The sequence below is a fragment of the Canariomyces notabilis genome (assembly GCF_033297395.1).
Source record: "Canariomyces notabilis strain CBS 508.74 unplaced genomic scaffold N656scaffold_13, whole genome shotgun sequence".
Taxonomy (NCBI): domain Eukaryota; kingdom Fungi; phylum Ascomycota; class Sordariomycetes; order Sordariales; family Chaetomiaceae; genus Canariomyces; species Canariomyces notabilis.
In genome coordinates this window covers 660,077-686,847 of record NW_027041835.1, presented here as the reverse complement: position 1 = coordinate 686,847, position 26,771 = coordinate 660,077, and the positions used below count along the sequence as shown (strand labels likewise).

Genomic DNA, 26,771 nt, shown 5'->3' with positions numbered 1-26,771 from the left:
CTCTCTTTCCTCCTCTTTTACCCTTGTGAAGCCTCGTCCTTTTCAACGCTGCGCTTCTATGCTACAAACGGAGAGCCTGCGCAAGCGGTACTTTCAATGCTTTCGAGCACAGGCATATGAGAAATTCGGAGAATCGGCTTCACTATTGGCTCGTCCATCTTTTTGCCCTTTGGGTATCTTGATGGGTAGCGAGCCCTGCCGGTGACGGCTTGGCGCCATCGCGCGTCTGTAATTGGCATCAGAAAAGCAGGGCCTGGGGGATGACCTGCCTTCGTGTCTCTCGACGCGAAGGTTGGTTTCTTCTTCCCAGGTTTCCTCTGGGAGGGCCGTTACGAAGCTTGTGGTCGTACACTTTAGTGCAATGCGCAGCGTGCGGTTGCTCTTCTTTCCTAAGGGGAGACACCGCACAATTCGATTCCGATTATTCTGTTGAGGACGAGGCTTCACCACTTTTTCTTCTCCCAAGGTAAGAAGGCGGGTTCTGCTTTTGCTTAGTTGGATTGGGATACTGCTAACGATTTCTCCTATATCAACACCTTCCGAGCTGTCACACCAATTTGGCAACAAATACGTGGGTTCCTCCCGCTGCCTTATGCATCGGACTCGTTGCTCGCCAGGCCTCTTCTTCCGCATAAGGGCCTGGCTTTCGTCGTTCTATCACATCTAGTACCGCCCAGACCACCGCACTCCAGCGCTATCGTGGAGCTGCCATGCCCCGCAGTTTATAAAGAGACGTACCTGGGTTCACGGCTGTCGTTTCTTCTCCAGAAGCCCGACGGTTTCAGACCAGCGAGACAGGACTAGGACCGGGTGCTAGCAAGCCAGTCGCTCGCTTTCGTCTCTCAATCCCTCCCACAAACCCAATCGTATCGGACTCGAACTCCTTCCCCTTGTGGATTTCCCGGAATATCCCGCCATGCTTCGTTTCTCCCGCTGGCATCAGGCGTGTGACCCCGGGCTTAGTCTCGGAGTGTTCAAGGAGGTCAAGATCTGGCAGGAAAGGTTGAGAAGTGGTACCGGTGGCGTTACATGCAGTTTTCGCCCGTACCCCCGGCTCCGTCTGAGTGGACGGAGGATGGGAAAAACAGTAAATGCGGAGATCTCTTTTGACAATGTACCTATGGGATTCACCCATTCTTCTGCGGTGCAAGACCCAATGGGATTTTGCTTAAGCTTGGCTCTTTTATTCGCAGATTGGAAGGTTTTCTGACAATGGCTATTAGGTCTTCCTCTCACTTTGAAGAAGAGTATGGGCTTTCTGATTGGCTGACTGGCTACCTGGTGTCCATATTGGCCGTCTCATTTACACAGTTTCCGGCCTTCTAATCTACAAGCATCACAGTTAGAGTTGGTCTTTGACACATCGCATGGATGTTACAATGTGTGTCGGCCGTTTGCAAACAAGCAAATGAGTAATCGGTGGGCTCGGTAGGGGAGCACAAGTTTAGCTTGAATGTTTCGCAGTTTGCTTTTGCGATTGTCATTTGACCTCAACAGCTGACCCTGGGTGGCCGGGGAATCTCACTGACTTCTGTCTCCCGTTTTTGATAGCTTTGGTCTCTTCTTTGACGGATTTGGTGCTGGGACAGGTCTTGAGCCCCAATGACTAGTGCAACACTTTCGGAGAATGATCAGAAAGAGCCTGGCTGACAAAGAAGGGCATCGCTGTGCACCATCCATCCGCCCCAATAGCTATGTCGCACCGATGCTTCATGAACTGGCAGGGGCAGCAGCGCCGCCTCGGCACATGAATTTACAGTACTGTACAATACAGTATGTACGTGAGTTACTAATTGTAACAAGTTGGACAGGTCGATCCGTGGTCAAAGATATGTCCAACGCCCTCGGTTTGCCGAAGGTTAAATGAGGGTGGTGCTGCTGTCTAGGCCGCAAAAGCGCGGCCAGCAGGACAACATGACTTGGACGTCGATGAATCTATTTAGGTCCGAAAGTTTCACATGGTCCCAGAGACCCGGGCCCTGGCCTAGGATCAACAGATCTCTCCGCATCCCCGTTTCTGGGCCTCAGGATGATCGGGCTGGTCTTGAGTTTCAAAAAGCCAACCTTGGAAAGATCCTAATTCGTTGCCCAACAAGCCTGCCCCATGCGGCTTCAAGCCCAACGCCAAAGAAGGAGCATTTCAAGCTGCGATTGTAAATCTTTCTGTAATCACCTAGGTATCTCAAGCGGGGAAGGAAATTTGAGAAAAGGCCCTCGTTTGTCGCTCAGAGCGGCCCTCCAGTAGCTTGACAGAATGTCACCGAGCTGTCGTGCTTTGCGTTCACGTGTTCAACATGATAACCAATAGTGCAGACTCGCCTATGAATTATAAATAAGTACAGACATGAGAAGTCATCCTCCGTACACACGGTCTGTCAATAGGTAGTACTAGTAGGACTAGTAGGACACCAGCATATGTCATAACCCGGTCCCAGGAAAGGGAAATGCAGCGGCAGGAGCCGTGCTACATCGGCTAAACTTCGAATCTGCCTCCGCATTCACTTTGCAAGAAATGGAACCAGTGGCTAGACGGGAAGCTATGCCGAGAACGAATGGAAAGCAGCTTTTTAGAGTGTCGACGGAGTCCAGAGATCACTGCAACCTCTGCCACAGGTTTATGTGGATATTGCTCGGTCTCCCGGGTAGAGAGTAATGACGAGTAACGTTGTAATCCGGAAGGAATTGGCTCCTTAACCCGGTTACAGAGCCGGTACCACAACTTGAGCCCGTCATCCCAAAGTCTCCTGAAGCAATTGATGACTGAAAACTCTCCGGCGCATGTGCCCGCAGCGCTCAATGAATCGAGTAAGCACCTTAGCATGGTTGCTTGTACGAGCTGACAGCGTGCTCGGCGTACGACAATGGGGCCTTGACCTGGAGGTATAGGTGCCTTCAAAACACTGCAGCGATGGATGGGAGAGCGATGACCTGGCAACTGTAGACGGGCCCTCCTCCTCCGGCGTAGAATATAGTTATATAGGTTTCTACGTCGTTATTCTTTCTGGGTCCTACTCTGTAGCAGAAACTGTTTCCCGGTATGGTGCTTACCACTTCGGCGCTGGGTTTCTCTTCGCTACTTCTTGTATACCTTACGTAGTACTATGGTTGGATACAACCGGCGTAGCTGACTTGCAGTTTCCATGCTGCGGAACACCGCAAGCCGGAGGCAAGCACTGTGTGCATAGGGCCAAGTTGAAATGTCACTGAAGCACGAAGATCCCGCTTCCGAAACTACTATGTTGGACACTGACATCTTTCTTTGTTCCCAGTTAAGAGAGATGGGAGGATCTTTCTATTTGCGCAAAGCTAGCCGATGTCCATCTTTTTTTGCAGACCTTGAAGGCGACAGGGAGAATGTCGCCGGTACGGATAGGATCACGATGTCTTCCATACAGTGTCTTCAGAAATACATCGCTCCGTCGACGTGAGTGGCTGAAATACACAACGCATCCGACCGCAATATGGAATCTAACCTGAGTGGTCTTCGGTCGGCCTCAATGCGTACATATTTGCCTCCCAGCGCCTGCATGCACATGCGGGTGAGGTCGTACGCCGAGTGAAGCCGAAAAGGGTAGACTTCTCTCGTATGGTTCCTGAATACCGGTATGTACATACATACACTACGGAGTACATACACAGCGATCCAGTCCTTTTGTAAACCGAACGAGACGCTTGACATCCTCGCCCAGAGTAAGCCATGTGGCGTGGATAGCTCACTAATAACCCCGCAGCTAAGGCTTGTCTAAAATATTACACATGTGCACCAGACAAACTACATACAGTACCAGGAAGTGTCAAGCATCCATGATGGATCCAATGCACGGGCAGCTCGATGGGCTTCGTTTGCTCCCCGCCACGGCGCGGGGCTTCCGGGCGTATGCAATGTAATCACGATACGGACGGAGTACTGTACATTACAACCAGCCGCTCCATTCTCTATCAAACCGCAAGTCTGCGGGAAAAGTCCAATTCCGGGCCCGGTTTGGAAAATGAAATGAGACCGTCTACCCTTTCATGTCTGAACAAACATCGGAAGTTACACCTTTGGAAGTGATAACGTAAGGGGATCGAGACTGGGTAGGTAGTCAAAGACAGTACCTACCTGTATCCCATGGTGGAGGATTGGAGATCAATAAGGTGTCTTGGCAGATACTGCTTTCCCGCATCTCAGTCCTCGAAGGATTTGGAGGGTCTGACAAAGCACTGCACAGAGGAAGGAGTAGCACAGTACATACAGTCCAATACAGTAATTACAGTAGTGTACATACAGTGTGGCATGACCTAGTAACTGCGAACATCCTGGTATGTACTGGCCTCCGACTTTTACTGGAAAGGCGCCGAGGGAAGCGACGGGAAGCCGGGCTCCGTAGATGGGGGCGGGAAAGCATTCGGAAGAGGATGACGACGGGAGAACTGCATTTTCAAGTTGTGACCTGTCTAACAATGAATGTAAGGTACTTCCTATGTACAAGTACTTTAGGTATCCAGCAGTTTGGCAGGGTTTCAGCCACAGCCGATGCCTTGCCTGAAGCCCAGTCAGAGACAAATACGGAGTACGGAGGTTGGGGCCAAAAGTCTTTGGACTGCCAGGATATGTGGGTCCGCTCATGGTACAGTGCACACAGTACACATGTCTACCCAAAAACTCGGCCGCTTCAGTAAACTTCTCGGGCACTAGTGCCTTGGCTCAGTGTACCCAGTGCGCTAGCATACACCGCTGACTCAGCAACTAGGGCCAAGGCTGAGCCGGTTGAAATACAGTGCGACCCGACCACAAATCTGCATTTCGTACGTTGAAGCCAAAATGCGCTAACTTTCCAGTCCAAAGACTTATGGCCCCAACCTCCGTATCAGGCAGACATTGATCATGACGGCTTGCCAGCCAGCTCAGCCATCGCTCGAGGTGTATTGGACTGCGGGCAGTGGGGCCCTTAGAAGTTACAGTACAATAAGTCCCTGAGTAAGCGAGGTGCTCCTGGCTTTGGGGTCTGGCGGCCACCGCCAGTTCGGTTCTGGTTTGCTCTACGCTGGCAGTTACTTTAGTGTCACCGCATCACCACCAGCTGCTCTTGGATGGTGTACTGTCATTCGGTATGACTGCGCGCCGTTGCCGTTGCAGATTGCCACAGCCCAACTCTGGCCATACCGTCGTGTCAAAGGGTGCCTTGGCTGTGCCACAGTTCAGAGGACGACGGTGAGAAGAGCAGCTAGCAACTGGTGTACGGAGGTGTCCATAGTACCCCCAAGTATGTACAATACCTAGATACCGGTAGTTCGGCGTCTCGGCACCGAGCTTCATGTCCTGACTCCTACCACCGACCATCACTGGGCAACATTGACCGAATCTGCGGAGGGGTTTCGACTCACAAGTACGGATACTTGCTCACCTTTCTCCTGTACGGAGACATCATTTATGGAAGATGAATCTGGAGCTAAGCTTCTCTTACTAACAACGCAAATCTTCCTGGGAGGTCGTGGACGCAGCCGCGTTGCCATGCCGGGAGGAGGGGGTCCAGGAACATTTACTAGCAATGCTGTTAGTGTCGCAACAGAGCTAAGATTCCTACAACGTCCTGTTGTCAGCTACACAGGTTAGGGCAATACTATCCAGACCAACAGTATTGAACAACAGGAACAGTATGTCAAGGAAACATCGTAATTCCTTAGGAACAGCCTGTATTTGGATATATACTGTCTAGTCAATATCACTTAATTCCTCGTTGACAGTATTGTATCCTACCTTCTCGTCGCTCCTTCCCTTCCTTCCGCCAGGCACCTTATCATTCAGGATTTCGCATCCCCATTCACGCGTGCTCGTAGTGCAATTGTCTATAACTGTAAATTGTAGTCTTGTAATGTGTAGGTTGTAAGTTCAACTTCAAGTTGTAGATCGTATCTTTTTCATCTTCAATCTAGACCTTCGTAGTTCAGACCTTCGTAGTTCAGACCTTTGTATATACTATAGTTCAGCCCAGCCCTACAAGTTCAGAGAATGACCTATAGAGGCCTATGCTTTTGCTCATTCGAGGTAGAACATTGACTCCTAGAACATCATATTCAGGTAAGAACACTCTCAGGCAACCATGTTCAGCAATTACCATGATGCGAAAAACAGTCTGTCACTCCCAGGAACAGAGTTAGGAACAGTCTGTTACAATGGAACAGTCTGATTTGACGTTGCAAGGCTGTTAGGTCGGCTACTGTTATCTTCGTCAAGGGACTGATTCCACGATTTCCGGGCCAAAATGCTGTTTTGGCCTTAACAGGCTTGCCACACTTATGTTGTATGACCACCCCCCTCCCCCCAAGGTGTGTTGGTTGCTACCCAACGCCATAGGAACGCTGCCACCACTGAGGCGCGCCAGGCGCAGTGACAAGTTGGCAACTGTAAAAAAAGACTGACCATCGGGCAATTGAGAGTCAAGATGATGTTTATGGAAAATCGAGGTGAGGCAATCGGCAATTTCTGTGCCCGACCGCAGCTCGTCTGAAGGATCATTGTTCCGTGTCCACTGTCCATCCCGCCATGTGCCACCCATGCGCCTGGCCCTCAGTACCTAGCTTGCCCTTTGGGCATTTGCCAACCGCAACGCCCTGCTTCAAATGTGCTACAGGCATGGGACATGACTTGCCATAGGTTGTAGTGTAGAAAATGCTTGTTCTACAAGCAGAGGGATAGTACCGGTATTCTCTCGGATACTTAGTGCACTGGCAATTTTCCATGTCGAGAAGTCTAGTGTAATTGCATCATTCAATGGAAGTTCTACACTAGAAAGGCGCCAGTTTGGAGACATTAGCAGTGGACCAGCGGGCACTGGGCAGAGGTGAGTTGTACCTAAGCTAGGTACCTAAATTTTTACTTCTCACTTCCTTTGGGCTCACAGAATTGCACAAGTGGTAATGTTGATGCTACCTAAGGTACCCAGATTAGCGTCAGCATCGAAGCGGATCGACTTGTGGCTCCAGGAGCAGAGATTCAGGGTCCTTGGATGGATCCAATGTCCTGGTCCAGGTCAGAACTCCTTCAACCTCCTGGAGTCATCGCTACAGTAACTGAAAAACCTAGAAATACGGAATATCGTCATTCGAGATCTCTGAGCTGCAGGCCAACACGGCTTGCGGTATTTGCCGTATTCCACAGGGTGAGGTGTTTATACTGAGCACAGTACGCACAGCAGACTTGAAATGTACTGTACATACAATACAACGCCCAGCCGGGATTGTAATTACTCTCTACCTTCGTACCGTACCTTGAAGGTTACTGTAGAGAGAGGGTACTGTAACTTACGCGGAAACCGGACAAATCTGCCCCTGACTGGCTCAAGGCGGCCCTGCTACCTAATTCCAGAGCCCGATAACCTGGAACGTGCGCAGAAAGGAATGAAGTGGGGGGAATTCTTTGTGAGCTACGTCGAAAGGTTGTGAGGTGGTATATCGCCTTGCTACAGAGATCTCTCAATACTATCTGCAAAGTCGCAATGGGGTAACGTTGCTGTAGTCCCAGTCATTGAGCCGCCAGACCATCTTATCGTGTGGGTGTTGAGTTCAGGCCATCAAGCTCGCTGAGGAACCGAGACCTCTCCCGCTCCGCAGCGCCATCGGTTGGTACAATAAATAAGCTCTGTAAGGTACAAAGTTGGGTACCTGACTGTCCCATGCAAGCTGCTGCTCACCCGCAATCCCTGTCCCCTGTCGGGCACGAGACGACGGCACACCTGGCTGCTGCGTACCTGACGGTACTGTACTGTACGCCACCGGCGGGCCACTCACCGGCCCATCTCTGTGGACAAGGCCAGCTGGACCAGCGTTGGAAGAACCAGAGGGTTTATTATTAAGTGGGCAACGTGTGCCCAAACTCCAAGGGTGCGAGCTACGGGCCAGCTGTGCTGTACCTTTCAATACACTTCAGGGTAACGCTAATCCGTGTTTAGTAACTCCACAACAATCGAGGTCTTCCACGGAACATCATCGCCTGCATGTATTGAATTGTACATACAGTACATACCTTGCATGATTACTGGGGTGTACACTACTGTACAGTACGGTACATATCTGACAGTACAGTACAGTACAATACATTCGTCATACGAAGTACACTACAGTAAGGTAGTGTACTGTCCATGTGGGGACACCGCTGTGATGCATCCCACTCCGCCCACCCTCCTTCACTTGCTGTCCAGTGTTACCCTTGGTGCCTCGCTTCCATTCCATGGTGGTGCCTCTCGTCTGTCTCCTCTTTTGGCCGGGCCTTGTTCTCTTTCTTTTGCTCTCCTCACCTTCTGATGCTTACCAGACACAACTTCTGTCCTTGTTCGGGCTGTCACTCATTCCCCTTTGCCAACTTCCCTGGCCGAGCACTGTGTTCTGTGCTGCACTTGTCCCTGCCCCCTTCCGCCGACTCGGTGCAAGTAGCGACCTACACATCCGTGACGACCGAACTGCTTCTCTACCACTCTCACGATCCGCCTCGTTCCCTCAACAAGGGTCGCTCCGACAATTGATTATCCCATCAAACTGCTATTAATCTGGCCCCAAACAAGTCACATGCCCTCGCTCATCCCCAGCAACTGGAACCTTGCTACAATCACGGCCAGAAGTAGGGATTTGGAGGAGTCAAGCAGCAAACGTCACAACGGCCCCTGATGCTGGTGTAGGGAAAGTTTGGACAAACCAATGCTTTGTGGCTGCGTCGTTTTGGAAACTGCTTCTCAATTGCTGCTCATAAAACACTGCTCCAACTGAGCGGTTAAGGCCTTGGCACCTCAGTTTGTCGACGAGCCGTTAAATCACATACAACAGTCCATTTTTGTCGATAGCCGCCTACCGCATTTTCGGTTGTCTTCTTCCGGACCGATCGCAAGAAGAGGTACAGCGAGCGACCAGAAGGAAAGATAGGGAGAGGGAGCGGGAGCGGGAGCGGGAGCCAGAGCGTGGGACACCCAGCCGAGTGCGTGGGATACCCGAGGAAGGGTGGGGAAGAGAGAGCGCACCTAATAGCCGCACGCGTGTCATGATGCTGAGCATCAGCGCCGACGGCCTCGTGCTGGATGGCTCGGCCAAGGCTATGGCCGAGCTTCCAAGCCAGGCATTTGGCATTATGCTGAGTGGACGTGATATTGAGGACATGATTGCCTGCGTTCAGAATGGTGGGGATATTCAATTGGCGCTGGGAAACAGCCCGGTAAGTATGGACTCTTTTGCGCAGGCCGTTGCAGGCCCGAAAACCATTGCGTTCCTTCTTTCAATAAGCGGAAACCTCACTTGCAATATATTTCCTCGCACTCTCTTGGGCACCTTCCTCAGTCCTCCAATCTATTCCTAACCAAGTCAACCACAGAAATTCCTGTTGGACGACCGCGAGATCAAGATACCCAAATCTTCCGATTTGCCCGACTACGATCTGTATCGCTCCAACTCGGACAAGCCATCTGTCGTCAATAAGTTGCCGAATCCGACAATGTCGATCCTCCGATTCTCAAATGCCAAGCCCAAGGCGAAGACCCTGAAAGCCCAAGCCCCAGCAGCGAAAGGAGCAAAGCCCACCAAAACGGTTATTGAACGAAGCTCAGCTAAAGCCTCCGTTCCGGTGGCTAGATCTTCTGCCGGATCAGACCGAGAACTCGGCTCTCAGGAGTCTCTGGATGACGCCATAGCGAACCTCAAGAGCTCGTATGCGAAGGTGGAAGCAGACAAGAGGGAGAACTCGTATGCATCTCTGAATGGGGCTGCTGAGGAAGGTGGAACTAACATGGCTATAGTGCTGTGGTCGTGGGCGGCTTGCTCAGCTCTAAAGGTGGAAAAGTCAAAGCCGGCAAACGACTGCTCGAGGCGCAAACAGCTGCCACCTCGTCTCGATCTTTGACGCCCAGTCCAGCGTTGAGTGGAATCCGTTCACCTTCGCTGGCGCCGGCAAGCAATCCCGCCGAAGAGAAGACGCAGCAACAGCGATCCCACATCTTTCACGAGCTCGCGGTACGGGGACAGACATATGAGGAGCTCCTTGCCAAGTGGGACCAAGGGAGCGAGGAAGAATTCAGCACCGCGCTCAAAAAGGTAGCTGATTTCGACGACAAAGTGCAAAAGTGGATCATCAAGACGCGGTACTGGAAGGAACTGGACGTGTTTGAGCATAGCTATGCCGAAGATGAGGATCGCCAGAAGGCAATCGACAACGCCATCAGACAGTATGACCGCATGCGGCTGGAATCATCAGATCCTCAGTGGCAGAAGCTGCTGCCCAAGTCCGAGCGGGGTAAGGGAATATGTCTGAGTAGGCTGCAAGCGGCCCTTGCCAAACCGAAGCCGACACTCGATGCTGCAAGCCCCGGCGGAAGGGATTCGGAGAGGGATGATTCGGCAAGTTCGGCCATGAAGAAGAACAAGGGCGGCGAAGCAATGTCAAGATCTAGTTCCCAGGCATCGACGGGGAAGAAGAAGCTGTCGGCATCCGAAGCCCAAGCAAAGCGACTACTATCCAACTCGAAGAAGCCCAAGGGGGCCACAACAGCGAAAGCATCGCCCAAGGTCTCGCCTGCCAAGGCGAGTACGAAAGCTGCAGGTACCAAGGGTGGACGAGTCTTGTCAAAGGAGTTTGTGTCAGATTCTTCGTCAGATGACGATGAGGTGCCTCTTTCGACCTCGATGCCTAAGTCTAAAGCCGCGGATGCGCCAGTGTCTAAGCCCGCTGAGCGGACGGCGCCAAAGCCAAAGGCGGTGGTGAAGGCGAGGGAGTCGCCAGCCCCGAAACCGAAAGCACTCGCGGCTCAGGCTCCTGATAGGCTGTCTCCCAAGGAGATGGAAAAGGAGAAGGAGAGGGCAAAGGAGACGGAAAAGGAGAAGGAGAAGGAGAAGGAAAACGAGAAACAGAAACAGAAGGAGAAGGAGACAATCCGCGCCCAAGTCATTGCGAAGCCGGTTAAACCCCCGGTGAAGCGCCCTCGCGACTCGGATGACGATGACAGCTCCAGCTCTGGCACCCCACTCAGCAAGCGTGTGAAGCCTGGTCAAAAGACAGTCCCCGCAATAGCCCGCCCAGTCAAGCATCGTGCCCCTTCAGACGCCAGCCTGAATAGTCGGGGAACAAGCTCGGGCGTCTCTCTGATAAAGGCCAGAAATACTTCACCACTGAAGTCATCACCGCTGGCCTCATCTCCACCAACAACTGCGTCAGACCTGGAGCAGGGAAGGCCATCGCTTGTAGCGACTCGTGAGCGGGAGCGGGAGCATGATCGTGACACCATTGTGAGCAGTGCCAGCAGTACTGCCGATAGCGGCGCGGGCGATGGCAACAGCAGGAAGCGGCCAGCGCCTGATCCGGCTTCCGGAAGCAGAGCGAAGCGCCCACGGCCATCTCAGGATACTATCGACAAGGCATCCAAATTCAAGCAATTCTATGCTCGATATGAACAGCTACACCACGAACTCGCAGCCAACGAAAACCCGGATCCCGAGCGGGTGACCGACCTGCTCGACATGCACGATCGGCTGAGGCGGATGAAAGATGAGATCTATGCCTCGGTTGATGCATGATCTTTCTTGCTAGGGTTCGCTGCGTTGGTGGAGTGCTCAAGAGCACCGTTGCGTACGGAACGGATAGCTTTCGGTGCACTTGGGAAGGGAATGGCCGGTAATAGTCTGGGCTATCAAACGATAGCCGGGGGGTTTGGGGGACTGGGTTCTGGGTGATAACCGTTTGGCGAGGCCGAACTTGCATGAACAGGCGTCATGACGCTAGGTACTGGCATTGGGGCTGGTAGGCTGCATCATATTGAGCCAAAAGGTCTGGGTCATTACGCATCATCTTGAGAGAATGCGTCGGATTTGGCGTCTTTCGGAAATGGGTTATGAGTTGAATGTTTATTTTCACTGAATTCCAGGAACACTTGATGCCAAGACAGCAGCTAAGAAACGACTACCAAGGCTCGAGATATTAGCGCATGTGGAAAGACAAAATCTCTCTAATTCCACCACTCATGGTCTTTGTGATGCAAGTGTTGTTCTCAACGGGATTGCTGCCCTGATATAATCTCTAAATTACTTCCTCAAGTAGCTTGTATGCGTCAAACGGTGGGCTATCAGAGCCCATTCTCATATTTATGCGCCTTCCCCTGACCACTCTTGCAGATAGCCTCACATCTCCGTCTTTGTCTTCACTTAGCCTCCAAAACCGGAAACCGAGCCACGACCTCTTGAGCCGCACTTGCAGCCCGCTTCTTTAGAGGAAACTCATAGACATGCAGATGCAATGTGATTACCTCGCATGCTCTCTTTAATACCTTTCGGGAATGTGCCAGTGAGTGACAGATCAACATCCCGGATACGGCGACTTGTGCTTGGCGATACACCATTCGTACGGAGAGATCAGGACATACATTTTGTCCTCTTTCCTACCCTCGTCTAACGTACAGGTATCAACATGCTCCAGTTTGGCTCGGTCACCTGTATCGGTAATTGAGCACTCCAAATCCGGGGCTTATACCCGCGCTCAGTTGGTTTCATTTGCTTTGGCCAAACTAAGTCAGCGTCTGCCGCCACAGGGCTGGCCTAATCCTCCGTCCGTTTCCTTTCTGTGATCGCTCGCTAAGCTGCTGGTGCCAAGATAGGTATATACTGGTCAGATTGCGACAAGCCAGGGTTGTCTTGTCTTTAATTCACAGCCTTGAGAGAAAACGGAGGAGGCCGCTTCCCTACTGTGTCTTGAACAGCAGGATGGCGCAGTGGCCGAGGTAAAAGTAGATAAAGTGCTTCGTCTCTGGCGTAGAGTGTTGTCAGTCAGCCTAGACGGCATCCGTATATCAGGGGAGAGTAGCAGGATTGTCAATACCATGCGTCACGAAGCTGCCAAAATTGCGGCCCACAATGCAATGCCAGGTAGGACCCTTTCGCTCGTCGAACTTTTACGACGCCGGGGTTAGTTGACCAGGCGTAAGTGAGAGCACGATCTTGGGGCACTGCCGTACCGTCTTCTTGATGTGCTGCGCAATGTCCTGTCCCCGCGAGGTCAGCGGTGTTTAAATGATCATTTCCGGCGCGTGCCAGCGGCATTGCGTACCCTCTCAATGCTAAACTTGGCCATGGCTTCCTGAGCTACAGCATTCGTCGCGTCAGTCACATATCCCAAGTTCAGCCACCAAGGGGTAGAAGCTCCCCTGCATTTTCCCCTACGTACCCACTTCGATGGCCTCTTGTTGCATATCATCGGTCTTGGAGGAAGGAAGGATGTGTATGTTAGCATGTCGAGGGTGGCCGAAAACGGAACGGCTGGCGATGGGGCTAAGGGGCCATACCATGTCGGCACTCTTGATCTGGGCTGCGAGGGCGCATGGAATATTAGCACAACGAGGCCTTGCCAGGGGGTGATACAAAGACAATGCGGGCAAAAACGTACCTTCAAGCTTCTCCCTCGCGACAGGAGAGGCGCTCCCGCCTGGTTTCGGTTCGTCGGACGGCATCGTGGGAGTGCGTCAAGCTGGACGGACCGCGCAGCAGTCAGCATTGAGTCAGGCTACCGGATGCGTAACTAGCTGAAACAATCGAACAGCAGGAAAGCTGTTGGCAACGGGTTTGGTCGGGGTAAAGGGGGCGGCCACAGGCGTGCGAGGCGCGTGCAGGAGCTCTGCGAGTCACTCCCTGCGTGGAGGGATTGCGATGGTTGCGGATCACGGGTTGGGCCAACGCACCAGAAGAGCACAAACAATAAGTTGGGTTGAAAGTGCCCGCAAGCGGCGTTGCAATATCGCAGTATCGTTGGTATAGGAGGTGTTATTGCAGATATCCGACGAGTGGGCAATCGAGCTGAGTTACAGAAGACAGCCCTAGCAAGACAAAAAAAGTCGGTCAGTTGCGCGTTTGTTTGGATCGACTTGATGTTTGAAACTGGGCGAAGCTCTTTGGAACCACTCCCAACATGGCAACCATTTAGGTTTGGCGCCGCAGGTTTGCTTTTCCCTTTGCGCTGGTTCGCGGGGAAGCTGGGTTGGATGTCTGACAAGCAACATGCAGTCGCTTTGTAACTTGGGAGTACCCATACTCTTTCCCAGACTCCTTTCGACGGCAGTCAAAAGTAGATGGACTTCTCCCGGATTGATCTAGTTTGTGGGGCTGAGTGGGGGTTCCCCGATAAGATAGCGGGCCAATGAGAATCCATCAAGTTTCCAGAACAGCGAGTGCCAAACTTTTTCTTGAACAAAGCCCAAAACTCATCAAAGAAGCAATCACAAAACAATTGCGGCACGGCCATGCGATAGTCTAGGCTTTATTCATCTTCTGCCAGTGGCTGGTAATCAACGGCGTGAATCTTTCAAGATGGAGTCGTCAAGAATCTTTGTGAAGAACCTGCCGCCAACGATTTCTGAAGCCGAGTTTCGCAAACACTTTTCGGCTCTGGGACGAGAGGTCACTGATGTCAAACTCATCCCAAACCGCCGGATCGGGTTTATTGGTTACAAGTCACACGAAGATGCAGCAAGGGCGGTCACGTACTTCAACAAGTCCTTTATTCGCATGTCCAGAATAGCAGTCGACTTGGCGAAACCGGTAAGGGCGCTTTTTCCTAATCCCTCCCTCTCAAGCGAGCTGCTACTAATCATGCATGCAAGATTACAGACTCGACTCCAAGGCCAGCTACGAAGAGCGGCTCCAACCCTGCTGTTGCCAAGCATCCTCTTTCCAATACCGGTGCTCCGGGGGTAGAATCAGCCGAAGATGCCAACCCTAAGAAGAGGAAGCGGCAGGCCCTTGATGAGGCTGACCCTAAGCTGCAAGAGTATCTTGAGGTTATGGGGCATCCAACCAAAAAGTCAAGAGACAAAGACGGGCTTGATGGCGCCTTTGAGCCTGCCTCGACAGCCTCTATCCCTCCAACTGCACTAGATGCCGGCGAAAGTGATGATGAGTACGAGGACATCCCAGTCCTCTCATCGAAGACGCCGATACCTGCTGATGTCGACGGCCCCGCACCGCCTACTGCGGATAGCCAGCCTTCAATACCCGCACCAACGGATGAAGGTGCAAGGGAAGCGTTGCAAGTACCTGCAAATGCAACAGATGACGATTGGCTTCGCTCAAGAACAAATCGTCTGCTGGACTTGGTGGATCCAGACGACCCAGGCTTTCCCACACGGCCTGCACCATCTGCATTCGTGGAAGAGTCTGGGTCCGAGCTGCAGGAACAGTCCCAAGGCGGCCCTGGCACTAGTGTAGATGGACTGGAGAAGCCTGTTGGCAATGGCGAAAATCCCGAAGATGCTGTCAAGCTGGTCGAGAAGACCTCGCGGCTCTTTCTACGCAATCTCAGCTATGCTGCCACGGAAGACGATCTCAGAGAGCACTTTGGCAAGTTTGGCAGTCTCGTAGAGGTGAGCATTAGTTGATTCTATATTTGAAGGCGCCCTACCCTGATGAATCCCTTTGATAGGGACAGCTTATGCCACCGGCACATGACGATAAGCTGGGCTCAGTATTTTAGTAGATGCTTCGAGATTCTGACCAAAAGGGGCCGAATACTTATCACACCTTGTTTTGCCAAGACAGCGCTGGATTTCTGCTAACTGCGTGGCAGGTCAATATCCCGCTGGACAACCGGGGCAAAGGCAAGGGTTTTGCCATGATTCAGTATGAGCGCCCTGAAGCGGCAGTTGCCGCATTCCTAACAGACGGCTCAACCTTCCAAGGCCGGATAATACACATACTCCCGGCTGCTGCAAAAAGGGAGAACAAGCTCGACGAATTTGCAATTTCCAAGCTGCCGCTCAAAAAGCAGCAGCTCCTCAAGAAGAAGGCCGAAGCAGCATCCAGCACCTTCAACTGGAATTCGCTGTTTATGAGCCAAGACGCAGTGAACACAGCTGTAGCAGAACGCCTCGGTGTGTCCAAACATGAACTCTTGGACCCGACGGACGCCTCTGCTGCTGTGAAACAGGCCGTGGCTGAGACCACCATTATCCAGGAAGCCAAGGCGTATTTCGCCTCTCACGGGGTGAATATCGAGGCATTCCGATCTCAGCAGCGAGGTGATACCTCGATACTTGTCAAGAACATCCGGAACGCCTCGATTGAGGAACTCAGGAGCCTCTTTGAGGAACATGGTACGGTGCTAAGGGTGCTGATGCCGCCGAGCGGCACCATTGCCATTGTTCAATTCGCCCAGCCGGCAAGCTGCCGTGCTGCCTTCTCAAAGAAGGCCTATTCACGGTTCAAGGACTCTGTGCTGTTCCTTGAAAAAGGCCCAAAAGAGCTCTTCATAGACCCTGCTGTCCCACAGGAGCATCGGCCTGCTGGCCTGCAGAAGCCGTCCGTTGCCGAGCTGCTGGAACAGGATGACGGTGAGGACCAGCTCGAGACGGCTTCCTTATTCGTCCGCAATCTCAATTTCTCCACTACCACGGAGGGCTTGACCAACGCTTTCAAGCCCTTAGACGGGTTTGTGAGTGCAAAAATCAAAACTAAGATGGATCCGAAGCGCCCAGGCCAGCTGCTTAGCATGGGTTTCGGCTTCTGTGCCTTCAGGACCAAGGAGCAGGCGCAAGCAGCTCTCAAGGTCATGGACGGCTATGTTCTGGATGGCTACAAGCTCATAGTCAGGGCATCCCACAGAGGCCATGATGCTGCCGAGGAGCGTAGGCGCGAGGAGCTCGCCAAGAAGGCGGCCGCGCAACGGACCAAGATTGTCATCAAGAATCTTCCGTTCGAGGCATCCAAAAAGGATGTACGTGCACTCTTTAGCACATACGGTAAACTCGTTGCACTTCGCCTCCCCAAGAAGTTCAATCACACCTCACGCGGCTTCGCTTTCGCCGAGTTCTCGACGGCAAAGGAGGCATTCAATGCTCTCACTGCGCTCAAGGACACTCATCTCCTTGGACGGCGGCTGGTTCTCGACTTTGCGGAAGCCGATGAGGTCGATCCCGAAGAGCAGATCAAAGCCATGGAGAAGAAGATACGAGGACAAGTGAACAAGGTTGCCCTGCAGCAGCTTACAGGGGGAGGGAGAACCAAGGTCAATATCGGAGATAACGACGAAGATGAACCATGACAATATGACCAGGAATCGATGCGTCCCTAGGTCTAAGATTAGACTAGGCACGAAGCAAATGTTTCACTGGCCAAACCCGTCCCCCTTGCTATGGAGGTGATGTCGTCCACCCTTGCGGGACTTGGAGCCCCACAGTTACCCCCGTTGACGATTGTTTGTCAGCCTCACACGTCTATCCCGTTGCGTTTAATCCGTTCCTGCTTAGATCTAATCTTGTCTGCATGCCTAAGGCGGGTGCTTTAGTCTGAAAGCGTCTTTACACCTCCCGAGCCCCTGCCGCCAACCTTTGGAGACTCGCGAGGCTACATGGGGGGTTGTCGCTACGATATGGATGCCCTTGCATTCCAAGTTGGGCGCCATGTTGGATGCGTCCTGAGGGCTGAGCCAACGGCCCTGTTGACTGATGTGCGGTCGCCCTAAGCAATGTGTTGCCCCAGTATCGCAACGCCAGGAGTGTCAAGGTTGGTCTAAACCCCTGAGGCACCGTGGACAGGCGTCCCTTATTATAAGCATTTCTCATTCTCCTCACCCCCCTATTATACGTGACGGTTCTGTTACCTGAAGCATATCTTATATCTTTGCTTTGGCTCGCCTCCCGACGGGAAGTCATTCCTCCCGGGAATTCCTCTCCTTTTCTTGCCCGGTCAGCGTTCCTGGGCGGCTGTTTGTCAACGGGAGCATTTCCATGCCCTGAACTCATAGTCCTAGGCAATGGAACTGCAAGTCAGGGCACCACTACCCCCGGCACAATGCCTCTCACCGTCGCCAGACCATGGACTATCGAACTCAAGGAGACCTCTGCATGAGTCGACGGGCAACGCCCAGAACGCTCGCGTGTTGTGGTTTGCCCAGCACCTGCTTCCTTTCAACGCCTTCGCATCGATACCATCTCCATTGCCCATGCCGTCCATCTTGCGAACCCAATCCCTCGGCGGTGAATATAGTGCATTGCCCTCCAGCAAATCTCAGCAACGGCATGACCGTCACGCCCACAGCAGGAGGGTGTCGCAGGGCGTCAACCCCCTCATGCCCTTGCTGACGCAGGCGTTTCAGAACTATCGAAAGAAGCAGGCGGACAAGCCAGATCAGAAATGGCCCGACGTTCTAGAAGGGCCATTCTTAGACGGTAACTACTTACCCCGCAAGACGCTGCATCTCAGACTCTAGGGCGATATATGGCTGACCCTGTCCTAGCCCTGCTGCTCATCCCTCAGATGAGGCGAAAGAAGTACACAATGAAGCAAACTCAATATGGACGTAACATGTTGATTGGCGAATACCTGTGGATTGCTTACTGCCAAACCCTCCCTCCTGGCGTGGAACCTGACCCGCTTATGATGAGAGAAAGGAAAATGGTGTCGAGCCATATTCAGGTGTTCAAGAACTTCTTTTCGAATCATCGATGTTGTAAGTTGACACTGTCCCATCCGCATCCCCGCGGTGTCCCGCCGCAAGGGTGCCGTTGGTCCCCTGCTTGTGGCGTTCCCGCCCTGCCGATTCGTGGTGATCACCAAACGGCTAACATGCGTCCCTTGCCGCATCCCTGCAGTCCACTTTTTCTTCGGCCAACGACAAGACGACAAGGATAAGGACAACATCGAGACAGTGTCGCTCAAGAACAACCCCGTTTTGATTGCCCTGTCCGAGGGCCGCCTCCCCGATGAGCGGCCCAACTATGAGTATTTCGCCCAGATTCTCACATTGAACGAGCAGGTGACAGTCAGGCCGAAACGCTGTTGGATCTTTGTGTCGCACCAGGATGTGGTCGTTGCAGAGGACGGAGACGGCTATGTCCCTGCGACGGGCGAAAAGCTCAGCGAAAGCGAGTATCCCCACCTTGTGCGTAACCTTGAGCGCGAGACGTGGGCCAAAGAGGAGCAGCAAATATTCAAGGGTGGGCTGCTCCACGAGTTCACCAAGGAGATTCACCAGGTTGAGTCTAGCAGCGTCAGGGAAATCAGCAGGAAGTGGGAGACGGCGTTCCCCAGTTTGTACCAGAGACTCGAGGCCATAACGGCTACGACTACGGACGCGCAGTGTGATATCCTACACATGCACGTGACGCTCGAGCTCAAGGAGAGGCGCCGGTTTCCGAGCCAGTCTGAACTCAACTCGTGGGTTGAGATCAACATTGAGCAGCCACGGCTGCTCAACCATCGCTGGAAGGTACACACGGTCCTGGCGAGGCCAGAAGAGCTCAGCTATTCGCATGACGACGCGCCCCCGGAGCTGCTGTACGAGACTTCTGCCGAGATTGCCATGCAGTACCAGCACCGGCCTGGCTGCGAAGGCGCGCGGGAAGGTGGTGGCCAGTGCGATTGCATCTCGCAACGCTGCCGCAGAGATTACGTTACTGTTCCCTTCCCGGCCGACGTCTGGGCGCTCACATTGACAAACTGCGCCGAGTATCCAGCTCACCCGTTCAGCGACGGCAAGAGGCATGACAGAGGGAGCGGCCCTATCGTCAAAAGGGAGGATGACCATGACGGCGAGCCACGGTCTCGTCGCCGAAACCGGCAGTCCACACAAATGGACCTTGTGCCAAAGATTGCCATGATGCAAGAGATCTGGTCGTGTCCGCCGAGTTTGCCGCATGAACGCAGCCAACGGTGGACGCGCCGGGCGTTGATTCTCTGGACATTCGAGACGATCCACAGCATCGAAGACGGTAAACTTGTCACGGCCCAGGGCGGGAGGACAAACTGGCGCTTCCTAACGATTCTTGACCCCGCCAGCGAATACCACCAGCAGCGAGCCATAATAAATCCAAGAAGGACCTCCTCATCGGATGGCTACGGAGAGCATTCAAGCGGGCTAGCCTCGGGCGTACCGCCCAGCTCCCGCGATATCGTCACGTCCCCCAGCCCAATCTATCAACCAGACATGAGCGCGAGTATAAGCGAGAACTTTGCAGCGTGGGACAATGCGGGCGGACTGGGCACTCTGTCCACCTCAGCGGCGCAGGCGGCCTACAGCGCTCACCTCATGGCCCAGACGTCAGCATCGCACACCACGACTGTCCAAGCTGGGTATGATCTGCTCGGTAGTCTTAACAGTCACAGCGGCCTAGCCACTCCGCCCCCGAGTGCCACCCTAACAACCTCATTTGCTCCGGGGTTTGATACGGCATCCAACAGTGCCGGCATTCACCCGGGCTACATACCCAGCCATGTAGCGGCAACGACAGCCGGCATGGATGCATGCTCACAAGGGCTTGGGAGCAGCCTTGCTGCCGTGACGGACCCCTTCCTAGCCCACGTCAGCAACGCAACCTATGGCGAATCGCAGGACAGTATCCACAGCTGGAGCGACCATGCTATCGGGAGCAACATGGACTCGGCAGCCGCGTGGCCATCAACATACCCCAGCACCAGCGCCATCGCCGGCGGAAGCTACAGTCACAGCGTAGCTGGGACTTGGACAGAATCGCAGCTGCAGAGTGCCCCGGCCCGTGGTAGCAGCGAGCAGAGGAGAAGCAGCTCGAATGCCGAGCAACACCAAAGCCAAGGGCAGCAACAGCAACAACAGCAACAGCATCACCGACAACAACAGCAGCTTTCACAACAGGTTTGGATCCCCAGCGATACCACGGGCAACGAGCACGACATCTGGACGCCGGTGACGTCCGCCCACACACCAGGTGAATCGGCAGCCACCGCCACCACCACCAACACAACGCAGCCTGGTAGCAGCCACGACCACCACAAGGCTGCGGGGGAAGCTGAATGGGTACTCATCCACAGCACGGCAACCTCTGCAGCGGGCTGCGATTCGGACCTGTCCCAGGACTGGGAAGAGATTGCGGCGCCGTCCTCCTCTGTGTCGTCCTCCTCCAACTCCCACTCCCCTTTCATGCCAATTGAAACGGCAACGCGAGCGGTAAAAGTTATAGCGGAGGTGGAAGAAATCCTTCGCCGCCACGGGGGATTTCCTCCTCGTACTGCTACGCTGATGAGCCGCCTCAAGCGCCGGCGCTCGGACAGCTCGGTGGATGGTGATGAAGAACAGCAGGAAGGGGAAACGGGAGTTTGCCGCCGGAGGCCGAGGTGCTGAGCTCCCCCACCCCAAGGGAGACTCTCTGATGATGCTGAGACACTGCCACTGGGTTTTCTGTTAGTCTCATCTCTCTCTTTTTGTTTTCGGTCTCTGGTGCTGTGGTTCCCTGTCTCGTCGCCGTCCAACCGGCGACGCTTTAATCAGCCGGCTATACATGTAATCAGACCTAGGTGCGCAGTGTATTAGCAGCCATGGACAGAGGGGCGCTTTGGACGGCGTTTTGGGAGAGATGATGTCGGGGTTGAACAAGAAAGGGGGGGTTTTGTAATACGTGGTCGTGTACGTATCAGAGAAGTTGAATAATAACTAGCCAACGGAAAATAATGAGAGGACACTTTGACAAACCTCATCCATGCGGCTGTCTCAGTCACATTGACTGGCAGAGTCACCACAGAGGATATGCATTAAGTTATCTAGTACACGTTTGACAGGGCAAGAGGGGGAGCAATCGAAACGTTGTACGTTACGGAGCTGGCGGGAATATCAGTGAGGCTTCTGGCAAAAAGAAGGGAAATCCGGCTGACGGGGTAGAATGGAGGATGGAGGATGCAAATGTTGGTGGGTGGAATACGCTCAGGTATGTATGTACATACTTCTTTCCCCCTTTACATTATTGTAGGGCCATTACCGTAACCAGCATCACGGCCAAGGAGATGCACATGATACAGGCAGGGGTTGAATGATGGACATTGGAATGAAACGGTGTAAAGCGTACCGGAGATCATCACAGATTGTCAGTGCTCTCAAAGCTTAGCCTGTGGGGTATGAAACATGAGATCTCTGCTATGTACGCAGATATTGACAGATAGCATTGATGAAATGCAATTCCAATGATAACCTCTCTTGAATGTGGAAATGTAGTGATGAAATAGGTCATCACTAACCGCTTACCTACTTTAGCACCATACACCACTGAAGCAGCACGGCGCCAAGGCCACATTCAATATGAACGAAAAGAGCTCACCTCGTCCGCTGCGATGTCTCTGCAAGTTGTTTGGCCATGGGCGAATGCTGCCATGTTTCGGCTTCCTGCCGAGCCTGCGGCCGGGCCGCATGTTCGGATGGCTTGCAGCGAATCGCTTGCAGCCTGGCTCGTGGGGACGCAACCGCGCTGGCCCGCTCTTGAAAATCTCGCCAATCTGAAGTTTGCCGCAAGTGAGCGGCACGAGTGGATGGGATGGCTCGGGAAAATGAATGGGCCCCTTGCGCTCCTCCACTCACTTTTCATCCCGGCTCGGTACTTCGGTACTTGGTAGCACAGATCTGGGGAGAGCCACTGGATCTCACTTGCCCTGTCCCCACCCAGATCCAAATGGTTCGACGGGCCACGGTCAACAGCAGCGACACTGGCAAGCGCTGAGTCGCAACCCTGAACCTGGCAAACCTCCCAGTCTGGAACCTCTGACTTCAGATTCCGTGCTCCGGCCTCTTTCACTCTGTAGCAACCCAAGCGGCTTCCCACGCTGCATCTTGGATTTCGGGCTCATGAGCCTCCTCAGGGGCTTACCTCTGGCGCCAGACCGGCCCTGTAACTTTGCTTGTTGACGTTATGGCAACGGGAACAACGAAGTATGGCTTTCCTGGGACACGCAATCAGGAGATGGTCATCTTGCCATCTTCGCCGGGCCCGTCATCTATCTACCCTCTCTGTCCCTTTGCTTTTCCCCGTCGTTTACGTGTTCCCCGACAATGAGCCATTGCAAACATACCTTCCTTGGTGACGCATACCCACTGCCGCGTCCCATCTTGTGACTTTTTTGCCATCATTTTGTCTTTCTTCAAAAACCGTCAACCTTTGAATGACACGGTTTGGCCATCCCATCTTTGATTGCTCTCGTGAGCGTGGGGAAAGTGGCCAGTTGCCCTCCGAGTCAACTCCGTCTCCTCTCGTCTCCGCTGATCTCTGACTTGCGGCCGGTTGGGACATACTTAAACAAATCTATTGTTCTATTGTCTTTGTGCTTGGCGGCCTATTCACAGCTATTCTGGACAATGAACAAATAGCCAACGACCCACCGCAATCGCATTCACATTCTGCTTGTTCATTCAGGCTTGCTATTGTTGCTATTGTTCCCGCTGGCCGGCCCAGGCTTTGCGCTGGACGTTTAAACTCCCATACGCTCCTTTATTTTAGCAAGCTGCGCCTTGTTACAAACATTTAACCAAAACCATACACATCTACGCTGCTCTCAACACACCCAAGGCACGAATCTGACTCGCCGACATCACGACATTACGACATCAAGCTTATCCTCCATGAAGCTACGCCCAAACCGAACCCGCGGCCTACTCACCGCGGGGCTCCTCTCTACACTATGGGCAACTGCAACAACGGCACATTCCTGGCCCGAGCAGACAAGACGCCTATCACCGAACGGCGTCATGATCGGGGATCCGGGCTATGACAGAGCACATACCGAAAGGGGCCAGGGACCGCAGGAGGACTGGCTGATACCACCGAACGGCAGACCCGGCGGCAAGACGATCCTCCCCGACGACAAGCTAGTGAAGCCTAGCCAGCGCCAGCTGACCGCCGCGAGCTATAGCAGCAAATATCCCATGCTCAAGGTGGCCCCGGGCGATTATGTTGCTATCCTGTACGCCGAAAACGGCCACGTCACCCGCCCGGACGTGACAACGCCCCTCAAGCCCATCAATCGTGGCACCGTCTACCTCTACGGGACCACTCAGACCGATCTCTCCAACACCAACCTCGTCGATGTTCACCTGAAGTGGACCGCCGACGGCAGCGGTGGCGATAAGAAGGGCAGGCTCCTGGCGACACGGAACTTTGACGACGGGCAGTGCCACGAGGTAATCCCAAACGTCGGGGATCCCGAGGGCATCTCCACATACCGTACGAAATTCATCAGCAACTCCGATGCCCTACTCTGCCAGTCGGACGTGCAAATCCCATTCGACGCCCCCGTCGGGCAGGTTATGTCCGTCATCTGGGTATGGGACTGGCCTGACATGAGTGTACAGGGCGTGGCCGTGCCGCCCGCGAGCCACCCAGGCAACTCCACAACGAATGGCGAGCCCTTCGTGACCATACCCGAGATTTACACGGGCGTGGTCGACTTCAGCATCGTGGACCCCTGCGACGACAGTCTCGGCGATATCAAGGGCCCAACCTGCAACAAGACAAAAGCCTCCTCCAAGAGCGCGCCCGAGGCGCAGAGCTCGGCGAGCAAAGGCATCCCCGCTCAGATGAGGAACCCATTTCAAGTTCTCGTCCCGCAGGCCGGTGCCGGAGTGAGCCAAGCAACCGCCGACCCGGCCGACATACCCCTGCGGCCCCTGATCGGCAAAACGGCCAACCTGCAGTTCCCTCTTCCCGCCTCCATCCTAGCCGCCCAAGGCAAAGGCCAACCGCAGGGAGGCGGTGGCGGTAACGCAACACACACGCCGACAGCGACGACCTCGGGGACTTCCTCTCCCACCACGAGCCTACCCGTTCCAACCAGCCAGACATCGTCCGGAATCAGCCCGTCAATTGTGACTGTCACGGTCACGGTGCCGCAAGCCACCATCACCGTCACGGCCTATGAGACGCCGCGGAGTGGGAAGCACAGCGCTACCCCATCTCCCAGCTCGGCAACTCCCAGCTTCCCGCCTACAGTCACGCCATTCATGATGCGCAAGCCTAGGGCCAGACGGCCAAGGTCCAGGTCCAGGGCGGGTTATCCCTGATCATGGGGTGATGGCAGGAATGAGGAATTCTCGTGTCTGTAGCACTGCAATTTTGGGGTAAGAGGGAGAAACGAAAAAGCATTCTCGGCGTTTTGGTGGCAGAATGTTCACCACAATCAGGTAGGCGATATAAATCGACGCATATAGACTCAAGACTCGGGTCTGGCTGGGCATATCGGGATTCGGGTCGTTTTACTGTATGCAGAAGGGCAGGATATACCCGCATGGTCTTGGTTTATGGCAGGTACATATCCCGACTTTTTCTTGACACTTCTTGTTTTTATACCCACAGCGTTACGTTCAATCGAGAATAATTAGATTGATCCTACAGCATTTAATTACAAGCAATGTCCTCGTTCCATAGGTACTGCAGGCTTGATGAATCTCTTGATAATTAGTGCTCTTTGTTGTGAAATTCCATCCTCCCCATTTCCCCTGATTCATCACATAGCCCCATTGTTTACACCCAGAATCTAGCGACGCCAGCTCACCTCAACGTGTGCAACTTTATCAATTCCCTCCCCTACCTGACTGTTTACCGCCGGCGTATAGGTACTAGTAACTACATCTCGCCGCACTGGGCGATGACCACGTCCAGGTTGGGCACGTCCTTGCCGCGGTAGCCCGTCTTGGTGTGTTCCATCTTCCTGACTATGTCCATGCCGTCCACCACCTTGCCGAACACGACGTGCTTGCCGTCCAAAAAGGGCGTCGGCACCGTTGTGATGAAGAACTGCGACCCGTTCGTGTTGGGCCCGGCGTTCTGTTGGTTATCATTAGTTGGCCTGGTTCTGAAGAGACAAAGGGGCGGGAGGTTTGGGCGGGAGGGACGGGGGGGAGGGTAAAACTGGAAAGGAAAGAAAAAGGGGGTTGGGGTAGGGGAAAACAGTACAGCCATAGACAGCAACCCTGGCTGATCGTGCTTGAGGTCAAAGTTCTCGTCGGCAAACGATTTGGTGCCGTAGATGCATGTCGAGCCCGTGCCGTCGCCGTTGAGGAAGTCGCCGCCTTGGCACATGAAGTTCGGGATCTAAGTAGTTGACGTATCACCCCAATGTCAGTAAACACAACCAGGATATTTGAAGCTTCCCTTCGACCCCTCCTCTCTCCACGTATCCATCTGATGGCGGAGAAACAAAGAAAGGACCTACAATTCGATGAAACTTGGAGCCCTTGTAGCCCTGCGGGCGACCTAGATGGTTCTTGCTCTCGCCCGTGCAGAACTGGCGGAAGTTCTCGGCTGTCCGGGGAACCACATTCTTGAAGAGCTCAAATGTAATTCGGCCGAGAGGCTCGCCTGAAGCCGAGAGTCAGCCATTGGGTTGGTGGTCGGCTGGGGAAGGGGAGGTAAGGAGAAAGGGGGGATGAGTGGAACAATGCTCACCTCCGAGTGTAATGTCAAAAAACACCCTAGCAGAGCATGGTTGTCAGTGTCTGATGTAGCTTGTTCGGTGATGCTGTGTCCACTTATGAAGGCATGATCTGGCTGAACAGAATCGTGGAGGTGTGTGGCCGGAGAAGTTAGGGTTGGGGGTGAGCGTTGAAAGCAAGTGAAGTTTGGAAGTGGTTGTATTGGAACGCATGAAGCTTACAGTGGGTTGCCAGACTCAGGGAGTACCGTGGGTGCCATTTCCTGGGAAATAGAGAAATATATCAGTCGTTGAATGACCAAGCTGTTGCTCTGGTTCCCGTTTCGATCTTTGGATGCTGTTGATGCAAGTAACTTAGCGGCAGAAACAGTGGGAAAAGGCCGTAGTTGTCTGTTGATGGCGTATGGCACTGTACGAATATAGAGAGATCACGACACAGGATTTAGTACTCCGTACCGGTAGGGGTGAAAGGATTCCAACCCTAACCCTACACACCCACACCGTTATTCTAACCCTAAATTGGCATGGGCAATGCCCGTGATAGTACAGTGCGAAGAGTGACTCCATTCCCACTGTGACGAAGAAGAGTATACAGACGAGACATGTAAGAACGGAAATCT

At 53.5% G+C, this 26,771-nt stretch overlaps 9 protein-coding genes across 9 annotated transcripts; 5 read left to right on the top strand and 4 right to left on the bottom strand.

Annotated features, from left to right (window-relative positions):
• Positions 1 to 34: 34 nt before the first annotated feature.
• Positions 35 to 774, bottom strand: N656DRAFT_134670 (uncharacterized protein). Its single transcript, XM_064808598.1, has one exon. The coding sequence runs from the start codon at positions 631 to 633 to the stop codon at positions 94 to 96; it is 540 nt and encodes a 179-aa protein (XP_064669571.1). The 5' UTR covers positions 634 to 774; the 3' UTR covers positions 35 to 93.
• Positions 775 to 2,394: 1,620 nt separating this feature from the next.
• Positions 2,395 to 3,024, bottom strand: N656DRAFT_780140 (uncharacterized protein). Its single transcript, XM_064815323.1, has one exon. It carries the CDS (start codon positions 2,819 to 2,821, stop codon positions 2,474 to 2,476), a length of 348 nt encoding a protein of 115 aa, XP_064669570.1. The 5' UTR covers positions 2,822 to 3,024; the 3' UTR covers positions 2,395 to 2,473.
• Positions 3,025 to 8,168: 5,144 nt separating this feature from the next.
• Positions 8,169 to 8,767, top strand: N656DRAFT_134610 (uncharacterized protein). Its single transcript, XM_064808597.1, has one exon. It carries the CDS (start codon positions 8,210 to 8,212, stop codon positions 8,522 to 8,524), a length of 315 nt encoding a protein of 104 aa, XP_064669569.1. The 5' UTR covers positions 8,169 to 8,209; the 3' UTR covers positions 8,525 to 8,767.
• Positions 8,768 to 9,010: 243 nt separating this feature from the next.
• Positions 9,011 to 11,529, top strand: N656DRAFT_710993 (uncharacterized protein; the record flags this gene model as incomplete). Its single annotated transcript, XM_064811715.1, has 3 exons — positions 9,011 to 9,181; positions 9,338 to 9,705; positions 9,759 to 11,529. 3 exons carry the CDS (start codon positions 9,011 to 9,013, stop codon positions 11,527 to 11,529), a joined length of 2,310 nt encoding a protein of 769 aa, XP_064669568.1.
• Positions 11,530 to 12,686: 1,157 nt separating this feature from the next.
• N656DRAFT_798861 (uncharacterized protein) lies at positions 12,687 to 13,451 on the bottom strand (the record flags this gene model as incomplete). Its single annotated transcript, XM_064817811.1, has 7 exons — positions 12,687 to 12,751; positions 12,824 to 12,893; positions 12,960 to 12,986; positions 13,052 to 13,086; positions 13,169 to 13,202; positions 13,287 to 13,309; positions 13,388 to 13,451. The coding sequence occupies 7 exons, from the start codon at positions 13,449 to 13,451 to the stop codon at positions 12,687 to 12,689; spliced, it is 318 nt and encodes a 105-aa protein (XP_064669567.1).
• An 853-nt stretch (positions 13,452 to 14,304) lies between these two features.
• N656DRAFT_790139 (RNA-binding domain-containing protein) lies at positions 14,305 to 17,032 on the top strand (the record flags this gene model as incomplete). The annotated part of the gene is made up of 3 exons (XM_064816850.1): positions 14,305 to 14,535; positions 14,658 to 15,356; positions 15,560 to 17,032. The coding sequence occupies 3 exons, from the start codon at positions 14,305 to 14,307 to the stop codon at positions 17,030 to 17,032; spliced, it is 2,403 nt and encodes an 800-aa protein (XP_064669566.1).
• Positions 17,033 to 17,388: 356 nt separating this feature from the next.
• Positions 17,389 to 21,449, top strand: N656DRAFT_134310 (uncharacterized protein). The gene is made up of 3 exons (XM_064808596.1): positions 17,389 to 18,158; positions 18,227 to 18,439; positions 18,582 to 21,449. Exons 1-3 carry the CDS (start codon positions 17,744 to 17,746, stop codon positions 21,083 to 21,085), a joined length of 3,132 nt encoding a protein of 1,043 aa, XP_064669565.1. The 5' UTR covers positions 17,389 to 17,743; the 3' UTR covers positions 21,086 to 21,449.
• Positions 21,450 to 23,344: 1,895 nt separating this feature from the next.
• Positions 23,345 to 24,738, top strand: N656DRAFT_790138 (uncharacterized protein; the record flags this gene model as incomplete). Its single annotated transcript, XM_064816849.1, has 2 exons — positions 23,345 to 24,604; positions 24,682 to 24,738. The coding sequence occupies 2 exons, from the start codon at positions 23,345 to 23,347 to the stop codon at positions 24,736 to 24,738; spliced, it is 1,317 nt and encodes a 438-aa protein (XP_064669564.1).
• Positions 24,739 to 25,097: 359 nt separating this feature from the next.
• N656DRAFT_837498 (uncharacterized protein) lies at positions 25,098 to 26,411 on the bottom strand (the record flags this gene model as incomplete). Its single annotated transcript, XM_064818831.1, has 5 exons — positions 25,098 to 25,544; positions 25,674 to 25,811; positions 25,933 to 26,078; positions 26,166 to 26,191; positions 26,374 to 26,411. The coding sequence occupies 5 exons, from the start codon at positions 26,409 to 26,411 to the stop codon at positions 25,344 to 25,346; spliced, it is 549 nt and encodes a 182-aa protein (XP_064669563.1). The 3' UTR covers positions 25,098 to 25,343.
• Positions 26,412 to 26,771: the final 360 nt, after the last annotated feature.